At 38.8% G+C, this 13,081-nt stretch overlaps 1 protein-coding gene across 1 annotated transcript; it reads right to left on the bottom strand.

The window, feature by feature from the left end:
• Nucleotides 1-2,505: 2,505 nt before the first annotated feature.
• Nucleotides 2,506-12,651, bottom strand: LOC147567057 (protein CELLULOSE SYNTHASE INTERACTIVE 1-like). Its single transcript, XM_086653666.1, has 8 exons — nt 12,483-12,651; nt 11,780-11,930; nt 11,071-11,135; nt 7,658-10,715; nt 4,975-7,519; nt 3,401-3,855; nt 3,067-3,183; nt 2,506-2,959 (listed from the first exon to the last, which is right to left on the bottom strand). The coding sequence occupies exons 2-8, from the start codon at nt 11,780-11,782 to the stop codon at nt 2,804-2,806; spliced, it is 6,399 nt and encodes a 2,132-aa protein (XP_086509792.1). The 5' UTR covers nt 11,783-11,930; nt 12,483-12,651; the 3' UTR covers nt 2,506-2,803.
• Between the last annotated feature and the right edge of the window lie 430 nt (nt 12,652-13,081).

Raw genomic sequence — 13,081 nt, 5'->3', positions numbered from 1 at the left:
ATAGGAGATGGAACAGATACACGTATTATGGAAGACAAATGGATACCTGAAATGGACAACCACAAGCCAATTTTAATTCGAGAACTTCCAACAAACATAACATGGGTGGCAGACTTAATAGACAAAGATACAAATTCTTGGAATCTCACTATTCTCCAGCATCATTTTAACCAGGAAACAATAACAGCAATAACCAATCTCACATTACCAATTGCTAATCAAAGAGATAGATTGATTTGGAAGAAAACAGAGAAAGGGAATTTCACGACAAAATCTTATTACTCATCCGTTAAAGTTAGACCAATTGTATCTTCGGAAATAGTAGAATTTCCATGGACAAAGTTATGGAAAAAAATCAACATGGATCCGAAAATACAGTTGTTCATTTGGAGGATCTTACATAATGGTGTGGCAACTTTATCCAATATCAGTAAAGGGGTTTCAAATATAAATCAGATATGTTATATGTGTGATTCAAATGAGATCGAATCATGTCTACATTTATTTGGGTCATGCAATAAATTTAGGCTTCTCATTTCAAATATTCAAGATGATAAGTTATCAGATCTTACAGGAAATTATATAGATAATCTGAAATTTCTACTAAACAAAGGGGAAAAAGGAAATCAAACATGGTATAAATACACTTATCTTCTCTGGCATTGGTGGAAGAGTAGAAATGAGTTGCAGTTCAGGGGTGTTCATGTAGATCTAGACAGAATATGGAGATCGACTTATATGGATTTGAATCGTAACTCATCTATTCTTGTTCCTTCTCATTTGTCTAATGTGATGCAGGTACATTCATGGAAACCACCATCTTTAGGTCGGATAAAAATTAACGTGGATGGAGCATACCGACAACAAGGTGCAGCTGCAGCGGCGGTGGCAAAGAATTGGAGGGGAGAAGTGGTGGATTCTATCATAGAAGTATTCTCTCCGATTTCGGCTCTGCATAGTGAGTTGAGAGCTTTTATGCTAGGGTTTGCTTTGGGCGAGAAATTGGGGCTTTATAGTTATGACGTGGAAGGGGATTCAGAAGTCATGGTTAACCTAATAATCAATGGCCCAGATTCTTGCCCGTGGAGGCTCAAGCGTGATCTTGATATTATACGTGGAAATCTCGCTGGGAAGTGTGTGACTATCACCCACTGTTATAGAGATGCTAATCAGGCCCCCCATGAGCTGGCTAATTCGATTTTAATCCATTACATTCAGTTTTAGTCCTTTATTTGTGCACATGTATACATTTCCATCCTTTGTGATGGTTTTTTTATGCTATCTGAGCGTTCTCTAAAAAAAACAACTTTTTAATTTTGTCCTTTATTTCTTGTTCAGTATTGTTTTTTCACACTTTATTTTTTAGATTAGCGCAAGAGGAATAGATCTAAGACTTGGAAAAATGTACCTTACTTTTTATTTCTATGTATTGTAATGGTACTCTGGTTGCTTAATAATATTCCTAAGTTCAACAAAGAAAAAAGACTAGCGCACCTTGATTTATAATTATGGCTCAGAACATGTTCTGATAGGCCTCTATGCTTAAGAGCTCACCCGTTTGACGTATGAGCCTAGTACTCTTCCCTAATATGTAGATAGTGTAATGATGATCTATCAGCATAAGAAAATGGTCAAAACTTGGTAAGCTAACTTTTCAATTGTTGAAAAATATCAAACAACCTGTTTTACGCTTTAGTTCACTAGAAAGGTTTGCATGTGTCTAGCAATTTGATGAGTAAAATTTGCAAACTTTCTTTTATATTTTACACATGTCTTGTAGGGATTTGCAGAAATTTATATGATTTGCATAAATTTGTACAGACAGGCCAAACTTAACAAACATAAACATTGCATATTGATGGTGTCAAAAAGTGGTTTCGCGAATCGCAATAACAACAAGAAAATAAACTTTGTAACTCATAACTGATTTCTTCTTGATGTTGTAATGGAGACTTTTGAAGAGGGTGTTGGATCATGTGGTACCCTAAGTCTAATAGCCGAATTTCAAATTTCTAACATCAAACATTAGTTACTTAAGATCCCATTCACAAATCTATTAATGTTTTTAGAAATCAACTGAATAAATTAATAATTATTTAATTATAAGATCAAGTCATTGTCTAAAAGAGGACTATAAGATCTCACAGCTAGAATAACAACTTTTGCCTTGTGATTAGCAACTAGAAGATCTATCCCTTTTAGCCAAATATCTAATTTCCTTTAGATCTATCCCTTCTAGCCAAATACCTAATTTCATTTAGCTCTTGCAAATTCGAAATAAAATGAACACCGCATCTGATATCAAATACCCATAGTCTTCCTTTAGACTCTGGGAGAGGGGGAGAGATGAAAATTGAGGTTATATGAGTTTTTTTAAAAGGTCAATGATGGCCTTCCCCCACGACCTTTGCCGACCTGAAAGAATAAAGTCAGTGAAGTCTTAGGGGCATCTAAATTTTTTCCACTAATACCCCGAAGATTTTATTAAGATGCACCAAAGCAGCAGCCAGGAAAAAGAACTAATTAGAAGACAAAATAAAGTTACGTTCCTTTGTCCTTCCCAATTTTCCCCAACGCAAAAGATTTTAAGCAAGAAAAGAAAAAAAAATACAAAAGAATAGATAACATAGGCAAGAAACAAAACCTAACAACAATCCAAGTTTGTTTAGTGACTGCAAAAAACAATAACAACTAATGAGAATCAACCTCTCCTATATACAAAAAATAAATAAGAAGATATTTTTGAACTGTCAAATACTTTGCAAAAGTAAATATTACAAACAACTAACATCAAAAAAATGAGTTACTCCACGGGTTGTAATTTATTCGACCATTGGAATTCGATTTCCAAATTCCGGGAAGGACCTGTTTTGCTCTCTGGTAGTAGAACATACTCTCCAGCAACAGCACCAAGCATTACAACCCGATCGATTTGGATTGTTACCTTCCCAAATGACTTCTGTTATTGAATCATAAGAATTTTGAGTCAGTTCAAAGAGATAAAGAGTGAGGGAGAGAAAGAGTATGAATTCTGGTTCTCTAAGTTTGTATATATGGATGATTTACCTTGCCAATTTTGCTCTTGTTCTTGCAGGTGATGTGAAGCTTCTGTCCTTTTGGAGGGCAATCAAACTCCCATGCAAATCCCTCCTCCCACTCGGGTGTCGGCCCAGTAGACACAACCTGAAAAGAGTCAATGAACATTGTATTTGTGATTAGTATCGGCCATTTAAACTTCTAAGTACAAGCTTTGTGAAGCAAAACAACAGAAGAAACAGAGAAATGATAATCATGATGATTGTGGTCGCGAAATAAGAACAATATCTTCGAAATTCTGAACTTTTTAATTATGAAATGGGGAAAAAAGTAACCCAATTCGAATGGGGTTCATTTGTTTTACCTTAGTCTGCCTTGGTGGAGTATTTCCGAGAGTAAGCTTGCAATAAGCACTAGGGTTTCCAACCGATTGCTTCAAATTATTACCACGTTTGATAATCACAGTTAAAGTCCCAGGCAAACACTGTAAAAGAAGTTCTGCCTTTTCCTGAAAGCGAGGTGGACCAGACTGGATTAAATATTGAAGTAAAGGAATTGCATCGGCAGCAGCAACTGATTGTGCTTTAGAAACTTCAGCAGGGCAAGCCGACCATGCTTGTCGAAGAAGGAAAAGTGAATCTAAAGCAGCTTCTTGAGTTGCCTCTGAACCAGTCTTGAGTGAAGTCACTAGATGTGGAATACTAAGTGTGGCAGGCTCAGTAGCTCTCAATCGAGGAAAGTTGCCTAATAATGAATTTAGAGCTCTCAGATACTCCTCGTTCACGCTTCCAGTCGCCCATAAGTCTTTTTCAATAGCAGCTGAAGAGAAAAAAAAAAAGACCTGATTAGCTTTAAGAAGAACAACTGTCTTACAAGGCTTGCTAAAGGAATAGCGAGCTGTACTGAGCAGGTGGTGTAAGAACAGTATTAAAGAGCTGCTTAGTTGTAAAGGTCAATGAGTTGCTAGCTATGTCAGAGTCATCATTGGTCGTCGGGGATGGTCAAGATTGTAACAACAACTATTGACGTCCGTAGCAAGGATTAGAGTTGACTTAGGGCTTGACATGAGCAACCTGTTAACTACAACGACAGAAGATGTAGCTCGGGCAAATGAATTTTAAATACTACTTTAAAGGTTAATTGTGAAACTGTATATGAGAAGTCAATGGCGAGGAATTAATTGGATTCATCTGTGTCTTTGTAAGAACACAACAAACAGAAAGATTAACAAAGAAACCTAGGCATGAAGACTTGGTCTAGGCCCAATAGATATTTATTAATCTAGTAACGGTGTAGTTGGGCTCGTGAATTTATCCAAGTTTGGGGAACTCGTCCAAATCGCACCCCTACCCCTTCTGTTACTTTGTTTATTTGCTTATTGTTCTGACAAGTTGTTTATTTGTTGTATATATGGGGCTCTTGGAATGGCAGTAAAAATAATATGTACATATTTTTTTTAATAAGAAATATAAGTTTTGGAACCTCAGCCTGAGACATTTCTGAGCCCGACTGCAGGCTGTATTTCTATTTTTAAAGGATCCATGTCAGAATCTGAATTTTATTTATGACTCATTTACTTGTATAACATGAGTTTTGCATGCATCTATTTCTTTAGTAAAATCAGATCTTAAAACAAGTATTCTTCTCAAATTCAGCCTTCTTTAGCTGAAAACACATGCATCGGAGATGAGGACTTGTTTCTAGATTCAACTTAACTAGAGAAACCAAATCATGCAAGACAACTCAGTCATGAAGTGATGAAGGATCAGATCTATACCTTATCTTCCGTTTCTCTAATTTCTAAGATGTCATTTAGCAGATTATGCAACTACATTCTAAATATTTGAGGCATCAATCAAAGTATCAAACACATGACACTAATCTCAAATTGATAGAAGCACAGAAATAAGGAAAGGAAAAAAGTTAAAGGGAACATACCAGTAATAGCTCTCACTGTTTCACTGGAAGCATATTCTTGTATAGTGTGATTAGAAAACAGAAGTTTAACAAACATTGCTGCCTGAATCGATGTGTTAGGATCACTTGAACCTATAAGATCAAGTATAACCTGAACACCACCAGCTTCTGCAACTGCTCTTTTATTCGATTTGCTGTACATTACCAGGTTCTGCAAAGCACATATAGCTACCACTTTAATTTCTTCTGTTGGTTGGTCTTCAAGCACATTCACTAGAGCCCGACAAGCTGAAACAGCATCAGTGGATCTAGCAAGAACCTCATTTTGTACTAGATCACCAAGAGCTAGGGTTGCCAGCAACCTTGGTTGCTGAGCTTGCGTTTGTGGATCTAAAAGGTATTGCGATAATGGTGAAATTGCAGATTTTGCTGCTTTTGTTTCTCCTATCTTCACATTGCTTAGAAGGACTTCTAGAAGGCGTGCTGAAGTTTCTTCACATTGATGAGATCGAAGAAGTTCCACAAGTGCCTCGATAGCACCACTTTCGGCCATTGCTCCAGCACTTGTTGAATCGTCACTTTCTAACACAAGGAGAGCATTTAAGGCACCAATTACTGTACTCTCGGTTCCGGAACGGAGCAACCTTACCAAAACTGCAACAGGAACCTCCAAATAATATTCAGAACTGAACTGCAAAATACTAGCTAATACAGAAGCAGCGGATTCCCACAAAGCATGAGGCAATGGAGGATCAGAGTGCAATACAACTTTGGATATCTCATTAACACCACCTTCTTTTGCAATTTCATTTGGCCAAATCACTGCAATACTAACAAGAGCTTTTATAGCTCTTTGTTGTAAAATCTGCAACCCAGATCCAAGAACTCGTACCAGAGGGCCGATCGTTAGTTGTGTTATCGGGTCCTTCTGGAGATGTTCTTCCAAGAGTAAATGTGAAAGGAGTTCGGCAGCTAACTGTTGGACTACTGAAATTGGAGAATCAAGTAAAGAGATAAGTGGTTCAATAGCTTGATGAGGTGTCAGTCTATACTCAGAACGACATTGAGGATGCTCCAAGATATTGACAAGAACCTGCAAACAACTGTGCTGTCCATCAGGACCAAAATCTGGCTTTGAAAGGAGAAGAAATAGAGGTTCAACCACTTTCGAAGCAGATGGGCCTTTTGCAATGGTACTATTGTTAGTCAAGATTCGTAGCAATTCAGCGAACACAGCACAGAGAAAATCGGGTGAGTCGTGAAGGATATCTAATATGCACTCAATGACACCAGCTTTCACCATTTCAATTTTACAAGAAGGTCTATCCTTTCCTAACTTCACAAGAGCTCTTGAAATGGCTTCATGAAGAGTATAATTTCGACCATATAAAAGACCAACAAGAGGAACAACAGCACCATGTGCAGCTACCAATTCGGCTAGTTGATCATCATCTAATAGTTTATCTAGGGCTCGGACCACTGAGTGCTGAGCTGGACTGAACTCAGTTACAAGAAGTGAAACCAGAGGCTCAACACAACGGGCTGCCGCCATGGTGGACCTAATTCTAGTATTCCCGAAAAGGACGCAACATAGTTCTGCAGCATCACCCTTCAGATCCATTGAACAGTTAGAAGAAAGGATTCTACAGAGAACATCAACTGCATTCATTTCAACATCAGCAACAGCTAGGGCTTTAGATGGGCTTTCCGATAATAATCTAACCAAAGCAGCAATAGCAGCGTGCTGCTCTCTCTCGCTACCAGTATTAAGAATCTCCACCAATGGTTGAACAGACTGCCGTGCAGTCTCTGTATTCCGTATATGATCTGCGGAAAATAGGCTCTCTAAAGCTTTTGCAGCACTAAGACGTGCACCCCTCCCACCTAGACGTAAGACGGCTACAAGTTGATTTACAGCACCAAATGCGGACTCGTGCCTCCTAATTTCAGCACTACCGAAAAGGAGACCCAATAACTCAGTTGCAGCTTCTTCTGTAGCATCTTGGGGGCCAAGCGAAAGGTATTTCGTCAATGCCTCTAAAGCTCCCGAGTCTACCATTACAATCATATTGGAAGGACTGTCTCTGGCAAGCTGAGTGAGAAGTCCTAGAGCTAGAAAAGGTGCCCCAGGTCGATCTGGAATAGGTTTCAGCAAATCAACAAGAACAGGTATTGCCTTCCTAGAAGTAGCACCTAGTCTGATATCATCCACTCTAAACAATCTCTCAAGAGCAACTTGATCTGGATTGCGTACCAAAGAGAACTCTTCTGACAATTCCAGAAGATCACATATATCAACTTCAGCACACCCAAGCAAGGAAATAAGCCCAACTGCAGCTCCTGAGTTTGCAACTGTGAGAAGAGTCCCTCTGCTACCATTACAGACAAGGCTTGCCAGAGCTTGTGCTGCAAAATATCTGTTGGCTGATTCCTCGAATCTCAACAAACTCGCAAGTACTGGAACAGATCGCATTGTCGCATTTGCACGTATAATATCTCTGTCTTGAAATAAGATAGCAAGCAGTAATGCACAGATCCAGGTGCTGCTGTCTTCTTTACACTCATTCTGCAAAAAACAACAAGAAGAGTGAGCTTCGAGAACTAATGAATTATGAGCATAAATGAGTAAGCAAAAGAATTTGATGTCTCACTGTGTTATCGCTAAAAACAAAAGAAATACGAGTATAATGAGTTAGTAAACTACCTGATTAGCTTGTGATAAACACTGCGAGATCTTGTCAGTAAGAGCTTCAATTGCTCCTGCCTCCATAATGATAATTTTACTTTTGTCGTCATGACATGCAAGAATAGAAAGTAACCATATTGCAATATTGTCACCAGATATATCTGTCGTACTATTCTCGGATTCACCATACCTAGTTTGTCCATTGGTCTGCCTATGAATGCTTATGTCATCGAGGCTTTCAGTGTCCCCCTTCTCTACCAATGGGTTAATATGCAGCATGTCTACAAGTGATTGAATGAGGTAGGCAGATAATTTTGAATCATTAAGAGCTTCTATCACTTCTTGATGATGAACTTTGGCAGCACAAATTAGAAGTGCAGTGCCACCAACTTTAACTATCAGGTTTTTGGAGCTCACCACTCTTCTTGCGATAGATGAGATGCACGCAGAGTTACTAGAAATTGTGTTTCCTAGAACAGTAGGCTGATCACGGCAAAGTCTTGACAAGATTTCAATAGCTTTGTCCTGTGACAAGGGTATTGCATCAGCTATTGTTGAAACTATGGGGGCTATGGTAAGAGGATATTCAGCTAGGACTGCCCATGCTGGTTTAATGTGCCCACTAGTTCTTTTAGACCTTGATAACAGTGCAAGTGCATCAAGTGCTTCTAATGTGGCACCAGATTCAACACTAGTTGATTCAAGAAGAGACACTAATGCAAGAACAGTTCCAGCACGATTCACACAATCAGATAGTGCAAAATCAATTGAACGACACTGGAGAAGGCGAGCAATTGCTGCGGCAGCATGAGTTCTTCCATCAACTGTGCCTTCCCGCAATACCCTTGTTACAGGCAAAATGATATCTTCAGGAAAAGCTTCCTCTGAAACTTCATTATCTAAAAGAAGATTAGCCAAAGCCCGTACTGCCTGTTCAGCAACTTCGAAAACTGAAGAGTTAGCCAGCACAATCAATGGGCCCAATACATCTCTACCAACAGCAGCCACATCCCGATTCTGCTTAATTGAAAGAAAAATAGCAGCAAGGCAGCGAGAGGACTCTACTAAAACTTTTTCTGACTCAACATTTAGCAACTTGATAGCTGACCACAGAGTCTTAATGGCAATGTTACTTTCACGCAGATCCTTCCGGACATCAAACAGCCTGGCTAAAACAGACGCAGACTTGGCCTGAGTCTCCTCTCTTGTCGAACTCAAAATTTTAATCATTGTCTCAATTGCATCATTTGGTGCACTACCTTCATGCAATATATCCTTTAGGGGGGCAACAGAAAGCAAACTTTTCAGTGCGTCCAAAACATAAACTTTTGATTCAGGCAAATCACTGGTCAATAAAGCAGTAAGTTGGCTGATAGTCCCTGTATCAGATTTGTGGATAAGATGGTTTAGGGTACTTGCTGCAATCTCTTTCCCGTTTGTACTTCCGTTCTTCAGAAGCCATAACAAAGCAGGAACGGCATCAGCACTTTCCACACATGCTCTAATATCTTCACTGTGGTTACAAAGATTTCCAAGAATTGTTGCAGACTCCTCCTTAGCTTTTGCAGATCCTGTCTCTAGAATCTGAACAAGTGGTGGTATGCCTCCAGCAGCTGTGATAGCCCATTTACTTTCATCATTTTCATTAGACAAAAGGCAAAGCAGAGCCACTGCACATTCTTGTTGTTGCTCAGATGAAAGCCCAAGAAGAGATATTAATAGTTGAACACCCTCACGACCTTGAAGTGCACGCCATAGACTACCTTCACTTTTGCAGAGTATTAAAAGGGACTTTACCAGCTCATCTTGAACCTCACTGGTTGCTGCCATTGTAACCAAACCAACAAGCAGACGTTTAGCATCAGAATTTATGAGTTTCTGTGAGAGTATACTATTCCCATACAAGCTGGCTAAGGCTTCAATGATACGATCCTGGATAATTAATGGTAGTCGGGCCTTGAATTGCTTAACCAATATCTGTTCAATATGTGAAGGGTCTGATCCTCTGATAGATTCTGCTTTACTATCATATATCATTAGAGCTGAAGCCAAAGCCCCTAGAGTGTCAGCAATCTGTGGAGGCGAAGTGCATGAATCAAGGCTTTCACCAAGGCTTGAAATGACAGACGATAAACCACCAGAGATATTTGCAAGAGCACACATTGCATTTTCTTGCAATGCTTGGGCGTATTCACCTTGCATGAATTCTTTTGATGGAGCTATTGTAGCATTTATTAATGCAGGTATCCCCTTAGAATTAGCTATCTCCTGATTCGCTTCTTTGCACTGGGCAGAAAGAGATTTAAGAGCACCTGCTGCTTCTGCTCTAACAGAGGCTTCATTACCAGATCCTAATAGCTCGAGCAGTTTTTTGGTGGCTTCTGCAGCTAAGACCCTCGAACAAACAGATGCATCCTCCATCATCATGCAACCAAGAAGAAAGCAAACATTTGCCTGGGTGCTTGGCTGTCCAGTGATAAGCAACTTCACTAGTATATCTACTCCTCCAGCTTCTACTGTTGCATGCCAGAATCCCTCAGTGCTGCTGGATAGATTTCTCAAAGCTCCAGTTAACAGGTTATCAACCAAGTTTTTAGCCTTGAGGCCATTCTTTAGCTGTTCCCAAAGCACAGGAACCACTCCTTCAGTCGAGAAGATCTTTGACCCAACATGATCTTTTACTCCACCTTGAGAAACAGCATAAATAGCCTTAGCGGCTGATATTTGCCCCTCCACTGAGCTTGACCTAAGAAGCCCAAGCAATGGCGGAATGCAACCACCAAGTAATACTTTTACCCTCAGTTCATCCTCCTTACAGAGAGAACCTAAAACTGTAGCAGCCTGCAACTTCACTCCAAGTGATCCTGATCTGAGAAGAGAAACAAGTATTGGGACAGCCTGAGAGTGAGACCCAACTGCACTAAAAGCATTCTCACGGGTTTCAATAAGGTCCAGCAACTGCTTTAATGAGCTCTCTTTCTCTTGCACAGCTGAGGAACTCCGGCGCAACTTTTCGATGCATTCTGCAACACTTGCCAATGTTCCGTCTGGATCCTCCATACTAGTAGTACGGTCCCTGCACATAATATTAGTGAGTAAGATCCTCCAAGCTACAAAAATTCATGAGAACTTTACAGGTGAAAGCATTCTAAAGAACAAAAAGGCTTCTTTTAGAAAATAATGCAAACTCATGCTGGTTTTCTAACAATTTATCCGTCTTCTTGACCTAGAAGACACCATAAAGACATAACCTTCTATTATAAGGCATAATTCCAAGTTGATCACTAGAGACAGCGAAATTTCCTTCCAACCAATATACGCGAGAATGTCATGGTCTTTGGATTTTCAATATAAGTTGGAAACTGAAATACTTTTAAATTCAAGCATTCAACAAATATGAATGCTTTTAGCAACGTCAAATTTTAACTAACCTCAAACTCATCTTCATTGGAGTAGGCGGCTCTGACTCCTGGACTTTGGAGTCCATATTTCTTTCCTGTTACAATACCAAGAAGGACAGATACGAAACATTAGATGTAGAAGTTAGGAACATAATTAACAAACATAGTAAACTAATGGCATTATCTAAACAATACAAAATTGAGAAGTAACCAAGGAAAAGGATTTTGATGCATTAAACAATAATAGTATTGGAAAGGTTATTTGAGAACTTGATATCTAACCGAATTCAAATTGATTAAGATTATAGTCACACAATCATATGTTTATATATATATATATATATATATGCGTGTGTGTCTGTTCGCGCATTCTTATCATCGTCAAAGAAAAATGGCATATATATATATATATATGCGTGTGTGTCTGTTCGCGCATTCTTATCATCGTCAAAGAAAAATGGCATTTCGGTTTAGAATGTTCTAACATTTACAAGCCATCATCATATCCACCAATCAAATACAGATCCAGAATAAATAATTTTGCATAATTGCATTAGAACCCCTTTGGCAAGGTCCGTAATAAACACCACATACACCCTAAGACCAACAGCACAAATTTTAAAACACCATTCAAAGCAAAATGTAACTCTATATCTTCCAAAACAAAACCTGATTTCACAATTGACTTCGTTCAATCCAACTTAGAACAATGCTAGCAGTTAATTGAGTGGAAAATTACCATGTTATTGACTCCATGGCCATTGCCATACCTCCACGCTAGTGCAGCCGCCAGCTTTGCCTCAATCTGGAACCTCCAAAAAAATTTATTTGCAGATCCTTCTTTCTCTTCAGATCTACTAAGGAGAAATCATACAAAAATGGAAAATCTCCTGCAAAAATACAGAAAAGCAAACCTAAGGAACAAAAACTAGACATGCAATTGCAGATCTTAATCCACGCAATCTGAATTTCTCCCAAATCTCAAAATCAAAGTAGACCAGATAAACATTAAGATCTATAGATGTGAAAATTTGTACATTTATACAGTTTTAGAAGAATAGATCAATCAAATGAATACATAGTTCTTAAAAAAACTAATGAAATTAAGAAAGTTTTCACAGTGTAACAACCTAATTCTACTAATTTTACTGAAAATCCACTAGATCGAGTGTAATAAACCTCAAAGATTCGATCTCTTGTGTGCAAAAATGATAGGATTCAAAGAAAAAACTGCAAATCTCAGAAACAAAATCTCTATAAAACGCCAAACCTTCAAAAACAAAACTGACAAAGTTGAATCACACATTCAATACAGAAGTTTCAAGAAGACACTATCCGAAAGAAAAATGAAAATACAGATTCAAATCTTTCCACTTGATTTGATTCAAAACTTGAAGAACCTCAAAATCTATGTTGTCAAATCTCAGTTCATCAGTCCTTACCTCTAGAGAGAGAGAGAGAGTAGAGAGAGAAAGTAGACAGAGAGAGAAGCACCGGTTTATGTCCGGTTGAAGTTGGGAGTGAAGGAGAGAAAAAAAATGAGAGATTTTTATTCTTATTTCCCCGATGATTTTATCTTTTCTTTATTTTCTTATTATTATTTGTGTAAGTGTGTAGAAGGAGTGAAGCTTTTACTTTTGTAAGACCGCCGACAGCTCTAAATTGGCTGGGTAGAATAACTGTCCGGCTCGGCTTGACTTGGCTCATTAATTAGCACCTCAATTTGTGTAATAATGTTTTGCACATGAGCTATTTCATCTTGATATCTTGTAGCTAGGTTGGTTGTGTAGTCTTTCAACAAAAAAAAAAAAACACCGCTTTAGGGAAACCAAAAAAAAGTTTCAGGGGAACACGGTGGAAAATAAAAAAAAAAACACGATTCAAACGCACCTTATCTATCAACTCTCTCTTCTCCGACCAACTTTCTCTCTGGCCACCGACGGCCGGTCGACGATCTCTCTCTCCTCTCTCTATCTCTCTCTCCTCTCTCTCTTCTCTCTATCCTCTCTCTCCTCTCTCCTCTCTCTCCTCTCTCTCCTCT

The sequence above is a fragment of the Eschscholzia californica genome, unplaced genomic scaffold (assembly GCF_041429995.1).
Source record: "Eschscholzia californica isolate CP2 unplaced genomic scaffold, dmEscCali1.0.p SCAF_1, whole genome shotgun sequence".
Classification (NCBI taxonomy): domain Eukaryota; kingdom Viridiplantae; phylum Streptophyta; class Magnoliopsida; order Ranunculales; family Papaveraceae; genus Eschscholzia; species Eschscholzia californica.
This window is presented reverse-complemented; position numbering and strand designations above follow the sequence as displayed.